A 24,730-nucleotide genomic window follows, 5' to 3' on the forward strand; every position below is an offset into this window, starting at 1 on the left:
GGGGTACCATGTGCACCTCCCACCTCGCCTTCACAATGACCAAGTACAGACCGCATGCTTTTCCGTGGCGGCATTGCTGCCACGGAAAGGCATCTGACAAAGCCCATCCTGATATGGCTGGCGGTGTCTGATAGACACCACCACCATATAAACCCTTTTCTGCCCCGGTCGCCTTTCCGTCCACCGCAGTCCCCCCCCCCCGCCATAGTAACATGGGGGGGTAAATGGGTGGCGGGCGGGCAAGGATGTCGGGCGGATCGCCAACGCCATGCACCCGACATCCTAATGTACCCCTAAGTTTCTCCATCAATTGTACCACACACCACTCAGACTTCAGAGACATAGCCTTAGGAAGGATGATAATTGTAGTTGAGGTGGCTCCCCAGGGGCTGATTTTCTACATTTACTTGGGGCTGCCCCCGGATAATCCACTATGGGGAGCAGGTTACATACATCCTTATTGAGGTGGTGTCTGAAACAGATCAATGTACTCCAAAAATATGTCTACTTGGATACGTGAAAGAACAGAAAATGGCTTGTCCTAAGCGGATGGCGGTTAGTCTCCTACTGGCTAAAAGACGGGTTGCAAAACATTAGGGTCAAAGAACATATCCTAAGTTAGAGGGGGGATATAAGGACATAGCGTACTGTAGAGACCAAATGAAAACATATGCAGAGGAATTGCCGAGCGCCTCCAGACCAAAAACATCTGGGCACCGATGACGACATACCTCCTTGCCCTTCCGGAGTGATCCCCAGCTGAACAAAGACTGTAGTATACTGTGATGAGCAATATTGGTTCCATGTGAAAAGTGTATCACCATATGTCATGTTATCTGCGAATGTATCAATATCAGTGGCAATTAATGTTAACTGTTTTGTTATGTGTATTTAACTGAAATGCAATAAAAAAATTACAAATTTAGAAACACAAGCCTTGGCAGCAGCAACAGACATGGTAAACGAAAAAGGTGCAGCATTGGGACCAGCAAGGTCCGAGGGACTCACCAGGTGCAAGAGAGTCGGAGCAGGCCCGAGCGAGCAGAGGAGCCCACTGAAGCCAAAAGAACGGCCCTCAAGCGGACCCATAGGCTGAAGGCACAGGAGTCGCAAGAGGACCTCAAGCAGCTTACCAAAGATGCAGGCCCACGGTGCAGAAGATGTGGTGAGGACAAAGATCTTTTCAGGAAGAGATGCTGGTGGCTGGAGCTTCTTGTAGCTCGAAGAGCACTGGAGGACAGAGTCAATGAGCCTTGCCAACGGCAAGTTGATGTGATGCACCGGGGCTTTTTTCCAGCAGTTCCGACCAGGGATATTGGCCTCAAACTTGCTGCGAAGACAGTACAGGTCTCGAGGGAGTTGCAGAACCACCACCTGTGTTTCTGAGCCTTTCGGAGTCCTGCAGGAGGAGCGGCAGACCGGTCAGCTTTGTTGCAGTACCTGCAGATGAGGGGGAGTGACTCCTTCACTTCAAGAAAGATTACCTTGGATGTCTTTGATGCCCACAGGCCTGGAGAAGAATCTGGATGAAGCACAGGCACAGACTAAGCAGAAGACTAGCAGGATGATGAGACCAGGAGCAGCAGGAGTCTTCTTTGATGCAGTCTCAGTTCTAGGCGAAGTCCAATGAAGTCCAAGGTGCCCAGACGGCTGAAGTTGAAGTGGTTTCAGATTTGAATCTTGTCCCATGAGGAATATGAAGAGCCACCCACAGGTAAGCCCTTAAATACCCTAAGGAAAGGATTGGGACAAGTCAGGGATCCTTCCCAGAGGAGGGGCTGTACAGCGGGGAGGACACTCCCATGTCCTTTGTCCAGTTTTGTGCCAGAGCTGGAGCCAATGGCTCCATGGACTGGCTCAAACTGAAGTATGCAAGGTCGGTGCCAAATGTGCCCTTCAAAGCAGACTGGTGGTGCTGGCAATCACCCCCTCCCCAGCCCAATACACTAAGTCCTGTCTGGGAGTGTTGTGTGACCTAAGGCCTGCTTTGCACGCATGTTATGTTCTAGGGGTGCAGAGAGCTTATCCTGATGTGATTTACTCTTGCTGAGCGGTAAGGTAAAGGGGTCCCCAAACAAGCCTATGAGACCTTCTTTAGTTTTATAAACATAGTTCCTATATAGGGAGGGTGTAAAAACTAGGCGCTATAAGACCCGTTTTCACAATGATTGTAATATGATTTCTCCTTTTGTATTTTATTGAATTGTAACAATGCTGACCATATTATTTCTAATCATAAGTCTGCTTATATTGGCTAAGATACTGCAACTGAGATCACGTTGTTAAAATAAATATTTTAACCTTACCCTTGTCTCTACTCCTGTTGTCGACTGGTATGAGAGTATAACGAAAGAGTGTTCTCACTTCCCACCATTCCTGAGTGTGTTCTAAGTCGCATGTTCTAGGTTGTCTAATCATTGGTTACTTTGCTATAGGATGAAGAGCTAATGTGACACTGATGCTAGCTGGTTGGGGTTTTTCTAGGTACTGAGGTGAGTTTCTGGTACACCACAACTCATTGATGTCCAGGGTCTCTGTGCACAAATCTGTGTAAGAGCAGGATCCTTGCAACAGGAGGTGGTCACACCTCTCTGTGACAGGACACCTTTTGTTCTACCTTTCCCTGCTCTAGCTCAGCTTAGCAGCAGGAGGACAGAATCGTGCCTGAGGTCGGCTGCAGCACTAGCTTGCTGTTAGACCCTGAAAGGCTGGTACTAGAAATACAGGGAGATATCCAAGGGGAGCCCCAGTACATGGGATCCTACATCCACACTGGAATTGGTGTTGGGCAGTATTCCAACCTGTTTGATACCAAACATGACCGGTTTCGTTGCAGTCAGTATATAGTTAGTCATCTCGTATTTGACTTGATGTTCACTATGTGTATTAAATGGCGGACACCACTTAGAAAGCCTGGAGAATAGACTCCAGGGATTGTAGGGGCTGTCCTTGCCTGTTTTAGGGGTGGCATAGGTTTTTAGTGCATTGACCTCAGATATAAGGAAAATTATATCTGTTGTGAGTGGTGCTAGCACCAACGTACACAGGCCTGTAGTCACAGTTTAAGTGGACTCTCATGGGTGTCACATTGCTTGCTGCAGCCCACGGGCGACCCCTGGTGCACCTATGCCCTGGGTACCTCAGTTCCATATACTAGAGACTTACATGGGTACACCAGTAGTAGCCATCTGGGAAGGTGCCAAAGTACTTACCATTGTAAAATTTAGGGAGGACGCACAGTGGCTGGGGTCTTGATTGGCAGGATCCCAATCAGACTCTTCACAAAACAGAGGAACACCAGCAAAAAGTGGGGGTGACCATAAAAGCAGATCATACCTTCCTACCGGCAAAGTAGCTGTTCTGGACATATTCTGGTTGCAGACGGGTGTAGATGGGCTTGCCATTGGTGCGCTGTGCTAAGGAGTTCATTTTATGGGTCAAGAAGTTCCAGTAACCCCGCCCCAACTTCAAGAACTAGATCATGTACTGCTCAACTATATCCTGAGGGCATGGCTTATATGTACTGAGACAGTTAATGCTGGTGCATTAATCTCATTAGCTGAAAATGGCAGCTTTGCAAGCAACCTTTTTAAAATTAAGGTTGTTTTCTTTATTTTGTTTTCTGGAATGGGTACATATTTTCATTTATTTAATATGTATTTAAATATCAGTATTTAATAATCTAAATATGATATAATTAAATAACAAATATGCACTATTCCATATATGTTAAAATTAATGTATATTTCATCATATTTTTATCTATTTAAAATCATTTAATTTAATGTAATATTTTTCCTATGGGATTTAATTTTCTATGGAAGGGTGTTGCAATACTAGTGGTTGGCCATCAGTAGTGCTGGATATACTTCAAAAGTGTAAGTTACTACAAAAGTGTAAGGTATTACAAAAGTGCAGATTGTGAGTACCACAAAGTAGGTAACTTACTCAAAAGTGTAAACTTACTTAAAAGTGTAAGTTAACTTTGCGAATCAGTACTGCATTTTGAGATGAAGAGAGGTGTTGTAGCCGAAGAAGTGTCTTATGGCAAAGATGCACGGCAACAAGACATCTCTACTCTCATTATAATAATAGGGTTAATAATAATATCACCAGAATATCAACTTATACACAAGCAAAAACTGGAATATAATTCTCCTTCGCTGCCGATGTGTGAGGTGTGGACATTGCATCTCGTCCCGTCTTTGCCAATGAAAGTTTTCTAGAATTGTAGCCACATTGCAGGTCTTGAATGATGTCCCTGCCTCCTTCACTCTTCCTGTCTATTTCCCTCTCTCTTTATCTCTCTCTTGATTCCTCCATCTCTCTCACTCTTCATCCTCCTTCTCTCTATCTCTATCTCTGCCTTTCTTTCTCTATATCATTCGGTCTTTCTAGATTGTTTTTTTCTCTCATTCTGCCTCTAGTTCTCCTCCACTCTCGTTTTCTTTCTCCTTGAAGTTTCTTCTCCTCTCTTCTTTTTTCTCTTTCTCTCATTAACCTTTTTTCTATCCTTTCCCTTCAACCTTCTGCCTATGGACATATAGCCAGGATTCAAAAAACACTTTAGGGCTGATTTAAAAAAGTATTTATGAAGAATGGAATTTATAATGGAATAATACTAAAAGAGTAATATTTTACAGTTTTGCTCTCACTCTCTTCCCCCTCTATCTCTCTATTTCTTGATCTACCTGTATCCCTCTTTCTCTTGCTTCTTCTATTTCACCCCTTTCTTTCACTCTATCTGAATTTCACTCATTCTCCCTTATCACTCCCTGCCTGCCCTTTCTCTTGCTCTGTGTCGTTCATGCTCTCCTAGTCTTTCTCTCAACTCTTTGTCTCTTTCTCTCTCTCTCTCTCTCTCTCTCTCTCTCTCTCTCTCTCTCTCTCTCTCTCTCTCTCTCTCTTTCTCTCTCTCGCTCTCTCTATACTCAGCTTTCCCCTATGGCTCTCTTGCGTTCACTTTTCTTTTACTCTCTTTTCTTTTCTCTTTACCTCTCTCTGCCAGTACCTCTCTTTCTTCCGAGCCCTATCATTTCTTCTCTCTTTCTCTCACATTCTTTCTCTCACATTCTCTCTCGGTCTCTTCCGCTTTAAATCAGTCCCTCTCCTTTTTCCCCTCTAGCAGTGACCCAGTGTGACCAGCATAACAAACAAGGCAGACCCGGTGGACAGGACCACACCTGTGTAAGACACAAGCCTGGAACTGAAGATTCCTCTTCCTATATGGGTTTATCCCCCTACCTGAGACAGACACTATGTTTCTGTGCAGGTAAGTTGACTTTATTTCAAAATGTTAAATTGTTTGTTGAATTAAAAAAATATAGTTCCAGAAATTAAACTTTAAGCCCCTTCACAGGAGTGTTATTAGGTTTAGATATATTTTCTTGCCAGGTCACCTGCCTTTTATATATCAAAAAACCCATTGAAATGAGAGAAATGTCCAGAAAAAAAGATCTCAGAAAAATGTGAGCTAGATGGCAAAGAACAAAAGTAATAAAGAAAGGGAAATATTCCAACTGATTAGAAAACTGATAACATGGCATAACAGAAACCATGAATATCTAATGGTGAAACACTGTAAACCCCTGACTCAGGGATATCCAATGTAGGTCCAAGAGGGCTGAATCCATACCATAGGATAACTACATGAGATACCTTTAAAACCATTATACCATAGGATAACTAGATGAGATACCTTTACATACACTCAATCCATTATACCATAGGATAACTACATGAGATACCTTTACATACACTCAAACCATTATACCACAGGATAAATACATGAGATACCTTTACAACCAATCAAACCATTATATCACAGGATAACTACATGAGATACCTTAACATACACTCACACAATTCTATCATAGCATAACTACATGAGATACCTTTACATACACTCAAACCCGTATACCTTAGGATAACTACATGAGATACCTTAACATACACTCAAACCATTATACCATAGGATAACTACATGAGATACCTTTACATACACTCAAACCATTATACCATAGGATAACTACATGAGATACCATTACATACACTCAAAGAATTCTATCATAGGATAACAACATGAGATACCTTTACATACACTCAAACCCTTATACCTTAGGATAACTACATTAGATACCTTAACATACACTCAAACCATTATACCATAGGATAACTACATAAGATACCATTACATACGCTCAAACAATTCTATCATAAGATAACAACATGAGATACCTTTACATACACTCAAACTATTATACCATAGGATAACTACATGAGATACCTTTACATACACTCAAACTATTATACCATAGGATAACTACATGAGATACCTTAACATACACTCAATCAATTCTATCATAGCAGAACTACATGAGATACCTTTACATAGACTCAAACCATTATACCATAGGATAACTACAAGAGATAGTTTTACATGCACTCAAACCATTATACAATAGGATAAATTCATGAGATACCTTTACATACACTCAAACTATTGTACCATAGGATAACTACATGAGATACCTTAACATACACACAAACAATTCTATCATAGAATAACTATATGAGATACCTTTACATACACTGAAACCATTATACCATGGGATAACTACATGAGATACCTTAACATACACTCAAACAATTCTATCACAGGATAACTACATAAGATACCTTTACATACACTCAAACCATTATACCTTAGGATAACTACATAAGATACCTTAACATACACTCAAACAATTCTCTTATAGGATAACTACATGAGATACCTTTGCATGCACTTAAACCATTATACGATAGGATAAATACATGATATACCTTTACATACACTCAAACCATTATACCATAGGATAACTACATGAGATACCTTTACATACACTCAAACCGTTATACCACAGGATAACTACATTGGATACCTTAACATACACTCAAACAATTCTCTTATAGGATAACTACATGAGATACCTTTGATGGCACTCAAACCATTATAACAATGAAAAACTACATGAGATACCTTTACATGCACTGAATCCATTATACCATAGGATAACTACATGAGATACCTTTACATACACCCAAACCATTATACCATAGGATAACTACATGAGATACCTTTACATACACTCAAACAATTCTATCATTATTATATCTCTTTATTTCACCAAATTGTACGCACTTGGGCCCATAACGTGTTTATCACTATGCTCTTGTGAATCGGGTGAGCTTACACATCACTATCAGTAATTCTTGTGTTTCCTTTTCTATTACTTCCAGTGTACCTGACTTACCACCTTGTCACAGGTACTTATGTTCCCGACGAATCAGGAGCTAGCAGGGGTAGGAGATAAGGCTAACCCAAAATATCTTGTACATTTGAATTACAATTTTATACGATTGTAATAACCACAGACACCTGAAGGGTTTTCAAGACTTCATATAGTAAAAGTTTAGAGTTCATATGCCATGAGAATAAAGTTTATACAGATTAGAACATCAATAACTAGAATCAGGACCAAAATGTAAATATGAATGAGAGTGAGCACCATTGAATGCGAGCAATCTATAGGAATAGGGTAACAGGGAACATGCTATTCAGTTTACAGGCTTATACTAAGGCTGGTAAACTTGGAAAACCATACTATTTAGTAGAGTGCTAGTATTTCTACAAGTGATTTAAACAAACCTTATTCTGACTACTATTTTAAGCATAGATTCTAAACGTGAGTAAAAAATAGATCACACTAAGTAAGTAAACAGTTTCAATAATATCCTACAGGTAAGGGAAAAAATGGAACATAACTAATAAAACAGTTTGCATGTAAGTCTTTTGGAGAAGACAGGGAAAATAACATAGGCAATGATGCTTTATTTAAAAGGAGGAGAGGAAAGAGAATAGATGGAGGGACACCCACAGATAGATATTTACCTAGGACGGGAACGAGGACTAACCCTGGCCACGGGTCAGTTGGGAAAAAGGCAAGGACAAGGACCCTCAAGGACTTAGGATGCCAGTAGGCGAGCAGGTACAGCTCATGGACAGTCAAGACAGGATACCCCTCAGGATTTGGATCAGGACTGGGCTCATCAAAGGGTACGACCAACACCTGCAGCTTCGGATGCAACGCCTGCGCTACTCCCTGTCTGCTTGGAATCTGCCAAGAACCCCGATTGGGTTTTTGAATCTCCCCGCAAAGTGCTTCTCCAGCACTTGAATCTATTCCACCCCAGTGAGTTTGTGGAAATTACGGACAGAGTGCTCTGCAGCTCTCTATATCAATCACCTATAGAGTTCATAGGGTCGGTGACAGATCAGCTACTCGGACAAGTCGGACAATTTCTCTAGCTAAAACTAGACTAGTTATACTGTTTTCGGGTCGGTGGACCACCCACAAATGTTGCAAATGACAGGATCCCAAATTTTGGATTGGACAAGAGAGGTGGTTAGGTCATTGTCACCACCTAGAATTTAGTGTTCTCACAATTAATATTCATTTTTTCGATCCCACCCCTTACATTCCAGTTCCCATGGCATATGAGTTAAAGAGAACAATAGGACACACAGTGGACTAACAATATTGTATCATTTTTAGGTGTAATACAGCTTCTTCTCGCTGGGTCAGAGTGCAGGTTCCCAGGAGCATCTCAGCTTCGGCAGCCAGCTGGCTGAGTTCCACTGATGCAAGGCTCGGTTCTCATGTCATGTGGTCAGTTCCACGCAGACTTCCAAGATGGAGAGGCTCCCCACTCCCAGGCCCACAGATACGCGGTACATGAAAAGTAAGCGAAAACGAATTAGAAACACAGAAAAAATGAATACACTGTATACCATGATTAGCTTCACTGCACTCCTTACTTTATAATATCAATAGCATTAGAGGTTAAGCAGAAATAGACAGCTGAGCCAAAACAGCGGTAGCAAGCAGAGAGCGTGTTAAAAATAAAGCGGCCATGTTTGCAACAATGCGCATGAGCGAAAAAATCCCTCCAGAACTACGAGTGCGTCACATCACATGAGTATGACTGACGCATGCACAGACTAGATTTCTGCAAACTTCGTTAAGATTAATAGACACATAGGCAAGCATCTGATGGGCACCCCCGTGTTGTGTGAAAAGTGCATTATTAGTGACAAAACAGGTTGGCTAATAACAATATTGATTATGCGAGGTTCTTGAATGTAAGCAAGTCGCTTTACGTGCTAATCCTTGCTCCATCATAACTACATGAGATACCTTTACATACACTCAAACTATTATACCATAGGATTACTACATGAGATACCTTTACATACACTCAAACCATTATACCATAGGATAACTACATGAGATACCTTTACATACACTCAAATCAGTATACCTTAGGATAACTACTTGAGATACCTTTACATACACCCATACAATGATACCATAGGATAACAACATGAGATACTATAGTAAAGTTCCTATATTCCCAATAGGCTCTGTGCGTTGGAATAATATATACTATTGAATTGATGTAGGACTTAGGTCAACTAGGTCTCTATCGAATATATTAGACTTAATTGTGAGTGCCAGCTAGCTCAGAGGTCACTAGAAACTTTCTCGAATAAACAAGAACGGATTCGTTTCTGACAACCGCATAAACATGACAACTTTGTTTCCCCAAGATAAAACGTATCTTCAGAGTCGTGGAAACAATAGATTGATATTTTACTTAGTCAATCATGCATGCTTCGTTTCACCAGAGAAATAGAGAGACTGGCGTTTTCAATAAAAGGTATTTATTGAACAGTCTTCTTTCTCATGCAGAAGAAATGAACCGCTACAATCGTAATATTGGCTGTAAAGTATAATGCGTACAGCAAGAAGAGTATTATAAAATAATACTGTAAAAGCATGGTATGGTTTCTAAGCTATAAAATACATACATAAATAACAATGACTAAAAAAGCACTCAACTGGTGCTTCTAAAATACGCCTACCCCGATGTACCTAACCTAGGTCTAGTAGGAGGGAAGAAGTGAGGTTTAGTATTCTTTGCCGAGAATCTATCCAAGATTTCTCTTAGGGTCTAATCAGCTCTGTACCTTGGTTTAGAATGAAGGCGGTCTGGTATCTCTCTGCCTCAGGACTCGATTTCCCAACACCCCGCAAGGGGAGCTTGTAAACACTGGAGCTGGATTTCTTGGCAAGAGAAAATACAGCGTCTCTCTCAGTGCTTCTGCTGGAGGGTCAGCTTCCTTCGGCACTTGCTGCGGCGAGCTGTGTCGGGTAGGTAGATAGTCGAAGTGCTCCAAACCACCTTGTGTTGGCTTAGGCATGTGTGTGCATATTTATACCTTGAAGGTGCTGAGTTTGACGTAAGGTTGGACATAATAACGCCATCAAAGACTTGCAGTTCTTTGAAAACTCCATGAGTTCTTGGACAAATTAATATACAAGCAAGGGGAAAGTCACTGCCTGCTGAAGGCAAGTTTTCCAAGAAATCTTTGTGGATTTTCGGAACTAGTGGAAGTAGCCATGCCGTATTTAGACTGCATGGGCTAAATATGGTTATGATTTCTATGCCTATATAAAATGACAAGGGGCCCGATTCACAGAATGAACTTAAGACTCAATCCTAAACTTATTACTATTTTTGTATTCACAGAATGCACTTACTACTTTTGGCATTCACAGAATGAACATACTACTTTTGGTATTCACAGAATGAACTTACTACTTTTGGCATTCAAAGAATGAACTTACGACTTTTGGTATTCACAGAAGTTAGGATGTTGTCTTAAGTTTGTCTTAAGACAAACTTAAAACAAACTTAAGACTGACATACGTTAGGATTTTGTCTTAAGTCTGTCTTAAGTCTGTCTTAAATCCGTCTTAAGCTTGTCTTAAGTTTGTCTTAAGTCTGTCTTAAGTCTGTCTTAAGTTTGTCTTAAGACATACTTAAGACAAAATCCTAACTTCTGTGAATACCAAAAGTCGTAAGTTCATTCTGTGAATGCCAAAATTAGTAAGTGCATTCTGTGAATACCAAAATATAAGTAAGTTTAGGATTGAGTCTTAAATTCATTCTGTGAATCGGGCCCAAGGTGATTTATACCTATATATGGGCATGAATCGGGAAAATTACACTAGGGTCCTAAAATGCTATACAACTCCCACTCCACTTTATTATGTTTGACATTACTAAATTCTAAGCATTTAAAACATATCTAAAGCATGTGTTTACAATCCCACCCAAAAATACTTAAAAATGCATTTTAAATGGTTTGCACACGAAAAATGGGCATTTGAACTGAACGCATTTGAAAACAATGATTTCATCTGAAACATATATTATGATATAGTAAATGCTAACTAAATGAATCATGAACATTAAATTCATGAAATGGCACTTAATTACAGAATAAAAGGTCGAGACCATCCCATAGCAGAATATATAAACTGTTTTGTTTTGAGGACAAGGTCAAATATTGTCTCTAGGAAGTATTCAAAGAATTCTTGTTCTCTAAGAATAGTCCTACTTTAAGCAGATTACTTTGTGCCCCAAAAAAAATTCAATTTTGGGAAAAAGTCAAATCAGATTTGTGGAAAAAAAAGAGTTCCTAAGTTACAAGTTTTGTTTTGAAAAACGAAGGTCGAATTCACAGTTGATAGAACGCTGTGTGCTAATTTCAAAAGTTATTCTCGCTGTTAGAAGAAAACAGTAAATCTTCTAAGTTGGCAAAGAAATCGTCTGCCACAGGAGGTGAAAGTTGGACTACTTCATTAAGTAGATCAATCATACACGGATGAGAAGCATCGCCGTCAGCGTCATCTGCATTAGCAATGTTCACTGTAGATGGTACCTGTGTGCCTGTTGGTCCAGGTATCTTACCCTCAGCTGGAATTGCCGGTGAGACCTCAATGAATGCCGTCATCAGGATTGGTAGCCGTTGGGGACAACATGATGCATGAGCAGTTACAGAACTAAGCAAAGCCTCAACATCCATTGGCAGTGCTGATGGAAGTGTCAGACAAACGCCCAACACGCATTCTTCTCTGCAAAGCAGGCATGGTAGAACAGGTAAGATGGAATCTTGCCAGATTTGTCTGAATGAAAAGAACAAAGTGGTATTCAGATCTCTCAAACAAGCCTAGCCAAGAATCTGTGTAATTAGGTCACGATACTACGTGGCCAGAAGAGTGTTCTCCATGGTAGTCTGGGTATTGCTGGTGACATGTTAAAGATACGACCTAACATTTCTGCGAAATGTATTGGGCAATTTGTGGATAAAAGGGCATGTATCTCCGCAGAAGACCTTGCAACTTGTAGTTCATACGTCTCATTGGAAGAGGTCAGTGGCACCGTTTTTTGTAAAAGAATGGCTTTCATTTTGCTTAAAGTATAAATTCGTATAGAAGAGATGTTCAGTGAAGGCCATAGCGGCGACTCCCGTCTGTCTTGCTTTTAGGAAACAATACTTGCATACAAAAAGTGACCCTGGCTGACAGACTAACAAGATAGGCTATTCCTGGCATCATTCCACAACAGCTGTGATCATTCAACATTATGTAGCTACCATTGGATATCTGCCTAAAAACTGGATCTATCACTGCTGCCGGGGAACCCTGCAGGTGGCAAGAAAGGTTGGTCGAAGAACCATTGCAGGTTCCATGTAAATTAATACCCTGACACAAAAGTGTACCACTTAGTGCATTTTTGGAATTTTTACCACTAAGAAATACCTCCTTTCCCCCACTCCAACATTTGTGTGTGTATGGTAAATCCCAGGTCGACTTTATGTACTCTTTACCCAACCTTTCATCCAGGTCTGCTGGTATATGTGTTTCAAGCAATACTGAAACTGGAAAATCGTCACTGATATCGTGATGGTGCCATGTATTACCCATTCCACAACTGGTTTCTCAGAAACAGTTAATGGTAATCTTTTAAGTTTTTCTATACTCAGCACCGTATAGTCTGCTCCCCTCTGTGCCAAAGAGATTTGTTTATCTGTAAAGTTAAACCCAGTAACCAATGACGTGGTGTTGATTAGACACAATGGCATGTAGCCTGAACTGAGATTTTGTAACGTCCAGCCTAGCAGCATTATAGAACGCAATTGAGACTGTCCATGTTGTAACATGAGCAAATCCAGTTTTATTATATCTATGGCAGACGATACAATGATGTCCAAAGAATAAATTCTAGAGGACAGTCGTTAACCCATTGTCCACTACAGAGACAACTTTCTCTAAATTAATACGATCAATTTCACGTATTCTTTCTGCAGTTTCCATTTACGTGACTTTTCATGCTTCATTATAATCAGCGTATATACCGGCGTATATGAAATGTTTATGACGTGGCTTACGAGGTCCTAGTAAGAAGTCTCTCAAATCATCGTCATCTTTAACCCTTTCCATGCTCATGACGAGCTCAGCTCGTCATGATGCACGGTTGAGCTGTGCTGATGACGAGCTGAGCTCGTCATGATTAGTAGGAATGACGAAAAGTCAGCATAGGAGGGGAAAACACCTAGCAGCCAAGGTGTTAAGTAAAGTTAAGTGTTGTTTCATTTCTGGAAGTGTGGATCTCTGTAGCCACTCAAGGCATAGTTTTCCTACACTGTAAGTTGTTATTATCGCTGGATGTTGTCTCTGGCCATATCTTGGATCTGGCCTATTCACTGTGAACCCTTTTGTTTTGTTCAGGAATCTATCTTGACAGTTATTCGTGTCTGTGGACCAGATTAACCATTTTTTCCAATCAGGATTAGTTCTGTTGTAAAATATGTTTTACGTCTACCTCCTCATCTGTAGTGCCATTACTATCTGGTGTGGGTTTAGGTATGGACAGTTTGTTTAAATCTTTTATCTTAGCTATGCCAAGACAAGAAGTTTGTTGAACAGTGTCATTTAAAAACATTATTTGTTCTGGGATGATGCAGCCTCTAAATAAGGGTTCTAATCCCTGCACCTGCCAGTCTTTTGTGCCCCAGACAGTTTTTGTCTCAATCTTGTCTCTCCAAAACTCAAAACCTAATGTGGACAGCTAAGCATAAAAGGCCGCAGAATAAATTTGCTTGGTATTAGTCAATATACTATTCATTCCTGTCTTATTCACATTTGTAAAGTAAAAAGTTTCTGTATTTGTGACATTAAAACCTGAGAAGGATGGAAACTTTTCATAGAATGTTTTTGAGCTACCCTTCGGTGGCGTTGGACAATGTTCCCATGGATTATAGGAAAAAACATTTCTAGGGTTTGCAGATATGTGCAAATAATGATTAAAACAATACATGTGTTTATAATCTGAAGAACCTTCTAAGTATTCATGTTTTGTGAATTTTGCAGACATTTCTAAGTCTGACATCATATTATTGACAGTCTCAAAGTCCCAATCATCAGAAATTGCGCTGGGTAAAATTAAGTCACTCAAGGAAACCTTGAATTGGTGTAGAATCTTCAACAGCTCAACCGGACCATAGATGTCATAATCAGTTCTGTCCCATGCTATACCACCTGGTATAGGAACGGCTGTGATGTTTACTGATGACAGGTCTCTTTGTTCACGATGAGAGGATTTGTGTGGGTTCAGGAGCAAGTTGATGTTCTTACTTGCTGTGTCCTTTTTACTATATTTTCCATCTATCAGTTTTCCCACACTTAAAACATTGTTGACCCAAAGTAGGAGAAAAAGTACCCCTAACACAATCCAAAATTCACCCATGGTGAAACCAAGTATGTTTTTTCAAGTTGATGAAAGAGTTCTGTTATTTTTTCTTTGAAAGTTTTATTTGCTGTCTTAGTTTCAGGCTCACTGGGATCCTCAGAAAACATACCAAAGTTGATGAAATAGCCAGAGGCAGTTCTGTCAATTGTTGCAATTGCATCCGGATTTTTTGAAATCGCCGCAGCTGCTTCATCCTTTGTCATATTAGTATAGTCGAGCTAACCCGTCTGCAGCGGGTTCAGAATGCTGCGGCGAGGGCGATTGTCGGCCTGCCCAGATTCAGCTCGGTGGCAACTGTCCTTCGTACCCTACATTGGCTCCCTGTCAGGAAGCGCATCCTTTTTAAGGTCTTGTGTCTCGCTTTTAAGATTCTGAGAGGTATTGGCCCGGAAATCCTATCCAGCTGTCTTGGAAAGGGGCGACCAACTTGGTCCCCCCGAACGTATGGCTGAGTGCCTCGATCCCCCCGGGAAGCCATTTTTGGGCGGGAGGCGCGTCTCGGCTGGTATGCCCGAAGCGGCGTAGCTGGGGCGCGCCTGTTCCCGCCCTAGAGTGGGCTGGCCTAGACACTGACGCAGCCAGCCACGCCCTCGGGGCAGGCAGGGGCGGGTATACGCCCGCCCTGAAGACGGATAAAAAGGGACGCAAGACCAGAAGACATCCTCTTGTTCTTGTGCTCTGAAGCTGCACCTCCTCGCTGCACGTGAGCTCGGGACAGAACGAAGAGCCAATTTTGAGCGTTTTAATCTTTCTTTTTGTCTTCTAGATACTTCGTTTGAAAGATGCCCAAGAAAGGCGCGAAGAGAATGTCGACTGACCAGATGGTTCGGGTTCTCATGAAGGAAATGTCCGAGATAAAGAAGCAGTTGGCGGGGCGAGACGGTGAGGAGGGATCGGGGCGTCCACTGGCCGGAGGGAGGCCTAAGAGGCCGAGAAGGGGGCCGGTCGGGGGAGACGTCCCGGTTCCCTGTTCCCCGCTCGAGCCGCCAGCCCCGGTACCGGCCCCGGTACCGCAGGAAGGGAATCCGATTCCTGTCGTAGTCACCCCGACATCCGCTGAGGATATGCCTCCCGAGTTGGCGGCACAGTAAGCAGCGTGGTTGGGGGACAGTAGCGAGGGCGCCACGGCTGCCGAAGCGCAAGCACTCATGAAACAGTTGCGCGAGAAACGTGATACAGCCAAGGTGCCCGCGCCGGATGCGGTGATAGACAAGCCACGAGGGGCGGAAGTAGCGTCCGGTGCAGGTAAGCGGCCATTGCCGATCGCAAGGGATGAGTCAACACCCTCTCGTAGAGAAAAATTGGGGCAACATGTTCCTTTGGCAATAAAGGAAAAGATTTGGGCGGGGGAATACGTAAACATTTTCTCCCTGCTCGTTGATCATTATGAGGTCGAAACTGTTAAGGGTCAAAAGGATCTGATGCATCCGAGTGTTTGGCGCGCCAAAATGGCCGCCTTTAAAGTGAATGAGAATATTGGCAACTTGGGTAATGCTTGGGGAATTTTTACGTCAATTTTGGGGGAACGTAGGCCTGAATTGCTCCCTGAATTTCCAGTATATCAGTCACGAATTATGGGGTACTCGACATCGCACCAAGGTAACCAATGGTTCTGTTATGACAACCTTTTCAGGAAAGCGATGGAGCATAACAAAAGTTTAACCTGGGACTGTTACGATTCTTTGACATGGAATAAAATGAAAGAGTCGGGGATGTTGAAAGTGCCGTTGGTGGGGAGTACTGTTGGTGAGTCCTCCCGCCAAAATGGGGGGACGCCCTTTCGGTCGGGTATGGGTACCGACGATTATCCGAGACCCGCCGGCAATACAGGGAAGAGGGGTTTCTGTTTCAATTTCAACAAAAGTAAATGTACTAGGCCCCCGGGATCTTGTAAATTCAAACACGAATGTAGTGGTTGTGGGGCACCCCATCCTGAGTCCTCGTGCAGAGCCAAATCGGGTGAAAATGGGGGTAGAGGAGGCGCCAAACAGGTCTAATATAGTCCGAGGGGCGCCTTTACCAACCCCGATTGATACCCTGGTGATGATTCCCTGGCTCAGCGAATACCCAGATCGTACTTCTGCTGGGGTGCTACGAAACGGTTTTTCATATGGTTTCCGCATCCCGGTGGGGGACTTTCAGGGTGTCGGGACGTGCAAAAACCAACTTTCCGTCTTGCAGCATACGACTGTAGTACAGGATAAGATCCGGAAAGAGGTTACCCGAGGTCGGGTTGCCGGCCCGTTTAGTGTTCCCCCGGTACAGAATTTTGTTTGTTCTCCTTTAGGGGTGGTCCCCAAGAAGGACCCAGGTGAGTTTCGATTGATTCACAATTTATCAGCTCCTCATGGCCTTTCTGTAAACGACGCAATTGATCCAGAGATATGTTCGGTGCGGTACGCATCATTCGATGAGGCCGTAGCCATTTTGAATCGCCTGGGGCCCGGGACGCTGATGGCGAAATCAGATATCGAGTCAGCGTTCCGTTTGCTCCCGGTATACCCGGAAGACCAACGTCTTTTGGGATTCATGTTTCAAGGTTCGTATTACATGGATAGGTGTATGCCGATGGGGTGCTCTATATCTTGTGCATATTTCGAGAAATTCAGTAGTTTTCTACAATGGGTTTACACGAAGAAAACGGGTTTTCGAAATGTGATGCATTACCTCGATGACTTTCTGTTCCTTGGGGCCGCTGGGGATGATGAATGTGCCCGGGCCTTGACTGAATTTTGTGTTTTAATGAATCAATTTGGCGTGCCATTGGCACCAGGTAAAACTGTGGGTCCCACGACTTGCCTCGAGTTTCTCGGGATCGAGTTGGACTCTAGTGAGGGTTGTTTTCGTTTACCAGCTGCCAAAGTGTCAAAATTCAGGGCAGCCCTGCAAATGTGTATTACTGCATCTAAAGTTACGCTGCATCAATTGCAGCAATTGGTGGGGAAGTTGAATTTTGCCCTAAGGGTGATCCCAATGGCCCTTCCCTTTTCCCGTTCGATTGCCCAGGCGATGGTCGGCCTAAAGGAGGGTCATCATCGCACAAGACTATCGGCTGAGGTCCGCCAAGATATGCGTATTTGGTTAGCATTTTTGGCGGATTTCAATGGTCGAGTCGTCTGGAACAAACCAGCCTTGTCCTCTGAAGAGCTTGGTCTATGGACGGATTCAGCGGGAAGCATGGGCTTTGGCGCCATCTTCGGCACAAAATGGTCGGCACAAAGGTGGCCAACATGGTGGCATGAAGAGGGGCTGACGAGTAATATTGCTTTCCTTGAACTGTTTCCCATTTTGGTGGCCCTCAGAACCTGGCCCGATGGATTCAAAAATCACTCTGTCATATTTTGGTCTGACAATATGACCGTTGTAGAATGCATCAATAGTCAGGCAGCACGTTGTAAAATGATTTTAAGGCTGCTTAAAGAAATTGTCTTACTATGTATGCAACTGAACGTGGTATTCAGAGCGAAACATGTCCCAGGGGTGATGAATCAGGCGGCTGATGCACTGTCTCGTTTTCAAATACAGGCTTTCTCGGGTTTCCTTCCCTCGGCGGACCCAGAGCCGGCACCCTTTCCCGAAGCTCTCTGGTCTCTCGGTGCCCCGAACTTCGTTACCTCGTGGGAGAGAGTCTAGCACCAAGAACGAGGAAGGCATACGAAGGGGCGTTTCGGGCCTATTTAGCCTTTTTGGGGACTGAGAGAGGGGGGCTTTGGGGGCACGAGGATTGGGTAGTACATTTTCTGATGTCCTTGCGTAGGGCTGGGAAGTCGGTGGCTACAGCCCAGAGGCATCGTGCTGCCATTTCCTTTGTTGCCAGGGCCCATAATATCCAGGACCCGACAGCGTCTTTCGTGGTACAGAAAGCGCTACGTGGGTGGCAACGCCTTGAGGGTCGCAGAGTAGATGAGAGGCGCCCGATAGGTCTGGATAGGTTGGCCCAGTTGCTGGCCACACTCCACGCCACATGCTCGTCTCAGTTCGAGGCCTGTTTGTTCCGAGCTGCTTTTACGCTTGCATTTCACGGGGCGATGAGGATAAGTGAGCTGGTGGCAAGGAACAAACAGGATGTGGTGGGGGGTTTGTGCCGGGAACACGTTCAGATCAGGGGTGAGACGATGACTGTATCCTTTGTCAAGTCAAAAACCGATCAAGGTGGGGTGGGAGACTGCATAGTCATTCGCAGGATTCCAGGGTCCTCCATGTGTCCGGTGAAGTGTTTAGAAGATTACCTAGCACAAAGGGTGGCATCATGGGGAGGGACATTGTTGAGACACGCGGACGCCACCCCACTGACGAAGTTTCAGTTTCAGCGGGTGCTCGCGATGTCAATTACCGCAGCGGGCTTGGACCCGGGTGAGTTTGGGACCCATTCCTTTCGGATAGGGGCTGCCACTGAAGCTACAGCCAGGGGTCTTAATGTGGAACAAGTAAAACGAGTGGGGCGTTGGTCCTCCAATTGTTATAAGAGGTATGTGCGGTTGCACATGTTGTGAAGCTGTAATAATGTACTCACGCTTCTTGTCTTTTGTTTGGTTTTCAGTTACGCAAGCCTTCGAGGCGGGGCGGACTATGCAGTCGACCCAACACCAGGCCAGCGGTCAGACATCACCGGCTGTGAGAAAAGAGGTGTGGGTCGTGGGCCACTCATACGTGAGGCGTGCCGCAGACGTATTCGAAGCAGGTGACATGATTCACGTAGCTGGGGAATACGGGTACAGAATGTCCTTCTACGGAAGGGGCGGTCTCTGTATTGACCAGTTTCAGGCATTCTTTGAGGGTTTGTTAGGGCGGACGAGGTCACCGCCGTCTATAGTCATAGTACATTTAGGGGGCAATGATTTGGTCACCACCGGTAGACGACTTCTCCTGGAGGCAATGCTTTCCACTGTAAGTTGGTTGGCGAGGAAAGTTCCGGGGTGCATAATTGCGTGGTCTCATATGATCCCACGAAAAGTGTGGCGGGGGGCTGTTTCGATTCCTGCTTTGAACCATTCTGTTAGAAAACTTAATAACAAAGTGAGTAGGTTGTTTCGTTCCAGGACATTGCATTCTATCTCGCACGGTTGTATTAATGATGACAGTATGTATCTAGGGGATGGTGTGCATTTGTCTCGGGTGGGAAATGAGTTACTCATAGGAGACTTCTTAGCATGGTTAAAAACGTTGAAACATGACCTTTAGCTAGGAGTTTTGTGGGGGGCCCGGATAGCCGGTCAACTATCCGGGCCTGTGGCGGTAAGGTCATGATCGGTGAGCACTAATTAGTAGATCCCTATGAGTGGGCGTCACCCAACACGGATGGGAGCGCTCGGGAGAGGTGGCCATTGGCCCCTCAATGGGGAGGCGGTCCCTTCTAAGGATGGGTCGCCGGAAGTAAAGGAAAGGCGGTCAAGGCCCCTTCCTTTGTAGGAGGGGTTACAGCCCCCTCCTGGGGAATTTCCCGGGGCCAGTGACATCTGCGACGGCAGATGCGGTAAGTTGTGTGGGGTTGGGATAAGGTCTACGGTACCTTCTAGATACCTCACACGAGTATTCGAACGACCTTTAACTGGCGTCGAGTCTTTAGGTGCCCCCGTCAAGTCAAGGGAAATTGGTAATAGTTGCACTTGAGGTACGCCTCCGTGCTGTCGCCCAGCCCAAGTGGGAGGGGTAAGTCTGGTTAGGGATCTTGACACCGGTTATGACCTTGCCGTTGGCCCTTAAACGTTAGGTTGTACAATTTCAATATGTCAAGAAATGTTTTGTAGGATGCTAGTTCGGCTAGGAGAACCTCTGTATTAGAGAATCTGTTAAGGTTAGCCAAACATCGCAATATGGTAATGAAATTGTACATAACATGAAACGTTTAATGTTTTATTTTTTGTTTTAATAAATACGGCCGGGATGGTCACTCCATCCCACTTCCAAAAACTCAAGAACTGTTTCCGGTTTCCCTCCTTTGGGGATTGTGTTGAGAGGGGGTGGCGGGTATCTCGGCCATATTCCTTTTATGTTCCCACCCGCACCCTCCGTTCCCAGAGTTTGGCCCTTGCGGTGGTCCCCAGATTTAGGCTTAGTCGCATGGGTGGCCGCTCGTTTAGTGTAAAGGCCGCGTCAGCATGGAACTCCCTTCCTGTTGAAATTCGTCTGATGGAAGACCTCTTGACTTTCCGGAGGGCTTTAAAAACTTTCCTGTTTTAGCTGCTTTCATGTTTTTAGTTTCCTGTTGTGTTATGTTCTACCTTGTCTCTGCGCCGGGACGCCCCTTGGCTGGGGTATCTGTGCGCATAATAAATCAATATAACATAACATAACATAACATAGTCAGTTGCTATCTCATTGTAGACAGGTGATTCTTGACAAACTGTTATTTGGGTCTCAAGAGGCATACGTTCCATGGCATTATTGCATAGTCCTTCTTTTCTTACTGCAAGTTTATCAAAGGTGATCAGTCTCTCAGTTTGAACCTCTTGGATTGTAGTAAGATTTGGTTGTCTAAACATCTTTGGAGCCCACTGGGCCTACTACTTATTATCGGCCATCAAGGTATACAATGGGGGTTGGAAGCGCACACCACAGTCATTATGTCATTTCATTCTATATTCACTGTATGTAACTTTGTTTAATGATTAAGAGGGTCATTTCATGACCACTTTGTGAACAGTGCGCAGTGCTGCGACCGCCTTGGTAACATCTTCATTATTTTGTTCACTGGCTCTCGTAAGACAGCGAGGGTCTCACTGCTGCACCATTGTATTATAGTTGTTATATTCTTTGGTATTAATTGATTACTCCCGGTGTACGCTTCCAACCCCCATTGTATACCTTGATTTCGTCTGTCTATTGGAAGCTGCACGCACCACAGTCATTATGTCATTTGATTCTATATTCACTGTACGTAACTTTGTTTAATGATTTAGAGGGTCATTTCATGACCACTTTGTGAACAGTGCGAAGTGCTGCGACCGCCTTGGTAGCATCTTCAATTTTTAGTGACCGTCCTGAGCTCCTCAGAAGCGGTCGCTCCCCACGCTGCTCCCAGCCCAGTATCTGATCTGGTATCGTAGCACTATCGTGCAAAGCTGCTCTGTTATGTTATGTTATGTTATGTTAATAACATTTATTAGGCGCAACAGCTGCCCCAGCGAAGGGGCGTCCTGGCGCCCCTCTCTGACCTCGAAGCATTGTCGCATTGCTATTGCTGAATCGATTTTATTGTAGCGCTGTGCCGTTAGACTGCGCATTGATTGTTTACTGTTGTACATTGCTGCCTTTGCCTGCTTGCCGATTTGTGCCTGATTGTGCCGATTCCACTGCCCATTTCATTGCCATTAGCATTACTTGTGCCCCAATCTCGTCCTGCTTGGCTTTTGGCTTGCTGCCATTTTGTTGTTGTTGTTGTGCCTCCCAGCCCGGCTCTCCACCCCGCTCCCGCCTCCCAGCTGCTCCTCCCTCGCCCCCGCCCCTCCACCATCCACATATGACAGATGCTTTTGCGCGCAGCGTTCACGTGCAGCGATCGCGCCCAATGCGCGCCGAAGCCGCGCCAAAGGTAAGCCCGTCTACGGCCGTCCGTGCCTGGACCGCGCCCAGCGCCAGACCCCCTGGTCCTCGCAAAACCCACTCCACCCGCATAACGTATGACGCCGCTACCCTCTCAGCACTCAACCCCGCCCGTCTCCAAGACTGCTACCAAGCCGCCCCAGGACACACACATGGAACTTTCACCTACCACTCCTGCAAATTCGACTGCATCAGGACCCACACCAAATCCACTAACTCCAAACAGAACTCCGACACTAACCACCTAAAATGCATCCTGCTCAACACCCGCTCGGTCCACAGACACTCCATTGAACTCTGGAACCTACTCGACACTACATCGCCGGACGTCGCCTTCCTTACAGAAACATGGATAAACGCCTCATCAGCACCCGACATCGCCATAGCCATCCCGGAAGCCTACAAGAGCATCCAAAAGACCGCACCAACCAAACAGGAGGAGGCATCGCCATCGTCCATAAGAACACCATCCGCATCACGACCAGTTCTGACGATAACCTCGCTACCGCCAAACACCTTCACTTCTAGATCCACACCGACCCAAAAACCACACTCAGAGACACCCTCATCTACAGACCACCTGGACCCCGCACACAATTCAGCGAAGACATCACTGACTTCATCAGCCCACAGACCCTCCCCTCCGAGAAATACATTCTACTGGGAGACCTCAACTTCCACCTGGAAAAGAAAAACGACAGCAACACCACCACCCTTCTGGACAACCTGGCCAATCTCGGACTCAAACAACTTGTTGACACCCCCACACACTTGGCCGGACACACGCTCGACCCTATCTTCACCTCCAGCAAACACATCTCCTTCGATCACAGCACTGCTCTCCATTGGACGGACCACAGCTGCGTTCACTTCAACTACAAAAAGTTCACGAGCCACAACCCCTCACAACCTATTCCTCGAAGAAATTGGAACAAAATCACCACCGACCAGCTCTTCACTTCGCTTCAAAAAAACCCACCTGCCAAATCATCGGACCCAAACCAAGCAGCCACCAACCTCACACAATGAATCACCCACAGCGCTGATGAACTAGCACCCCTGAAAAACCATCTAATCAAACAAGGTAGCAAAAAAGCCCCCTGATGCAACGATGACCTTAAGTAATCCAAGAAGCTCTGTCGTACTCTCGAGAAAGCCTGGAGAAAAAACCCAACCACTGATAACCTGGCCACCTTCAAGAACGCCACCCGCAAACACCACCAACTGATCCGATCCACCAAGAAATCAGCATTCAAGGATCGACTGGACAATAATGCCCAAAACAGCAAGGAACTATTCAACATCGTCAAAGAATTTACCAACCCCACCGCCGTCACCAACGACATCACTCCCTTCCAAGACCTCTGCGACTCTCTATCCTCATTCTTCCACAACAAAATCGCCGAAATACATAACAGCTTTGAAAACCAGTCCAAAGACCAGTCCACTCCACCCACCTCCGACCCAAAACCACACTTTAACAACCCTTGCGCCTGGAACCCAATCACCACCGAAGACACCATCCGCTTGATGGACTCCATCCACTCAGGATCGCCAACCGACCCTTGTCCTCACCACATCTTCAACAAAGCAGACTCCATCATCGCACCCCATCTCCGTGATGTCATCAACTGTTCCTTCAACTCCGCTACCTTCCCGAAAAGCTGGAAACATGCCGAACTCAGCGCCCTCCTGAAGAAACCCACAGCAGACCCCACTGAACTTAAGAACTACCGCCCCATCTCGCTCCTCCATCAATAGCCAACTCGCCACCTTCCTTGAAGCCAACAAATCCCTCGACCCCTCACAGTCCGGATTTTGAGCCAAACAGAGCACAGAGACCTCCCTCATCGCAGCAACAGACAACATTCGAACTCTACTGGACAACGGAGAAACAGCCGCCCTCATCCTACTTGACCTCTCCGCGGCCTTCGACACAGTCTGTCATAGCACCCTCATACAACGCCTCAACAACGTCGGAATACAAGGAAAAGCATTGGATTGGATCATCTCGTTCCTCGCCGGAAGAACCCAAAGAGTCCGCCTCCCCCCTTTTAAATCAGAAGCCACCGAAGTCATCTGCGGCGTACCACAAGGATCATCACTCATTCCTACCCTCTTCAACGTATACATGAGTCCCCTCGCATCCATCGCGCGCCAACACAACCTTAACATCATTTCCTACGCAGACGACACTCAGCTGATCCTATCCCTCACTAAAGACCCAAACACTGCCAAAACCAACTTACACAAAGGAATGAAAGAAGTAGCCAAATGGATGAAGAACAGCCGTCTAAAACTAAACTCCGACAAAATGGAAGTCCTCATTTTAGGGTGATCCCCCTCTGCCTGGGACGACTCCTGGTGGCCCCCCGCCCTGGGCAGTGCACCCAAACCAACGGACCACGCACGCAACTTGGGCTTCATCCTGGACTCCTCCCTCTCGATGACCAGACAAGTCAACGCTGTCTCATCATCATGCTTT

General features: G+C 44.8%; 1 protein-coding gene across 1 annotated transcript in view; it reads left to right on the forward strand.

The window, feature by feature from the left end:
• Positions 1 to 24,730, forward strand: part of LOC147663085 (collagen alpha-1(XII) chain-like) — a 223,334-nt gene that overhangs the window by 23,482 nt on the left and 175,122 nt on the right. The window contains exon 4 of the mRNA XM_086950689.1: positions 5,126 to 5,272. Within this exon, the coding sequence (XP_086806815.1) occupies positions 5,126 to 5,272 (147 nt within the window). The remainder of the gene's footprint in view (positions 1 to 5,125; positions 5,273 to 24,730) is intronic.

The sequence above is a fragment of the Lissotriton vulgaris genome, unplaced genomic scaffold (genome assembly GCF_964263255.1).
Source record: "Lissotriton vulgaris unplaced genomic scaffold, aLisVul1.2 SCAFFOLD_1446, whole genome shotgun sequence".
Classification (NCBI taxonomy): domain Eukaryota; kingdom Metazoa; phylum Chordata; class Amphibia; order Caudata; family Salamandridae; genus Lissotriton; species Lissotriton vulgaris.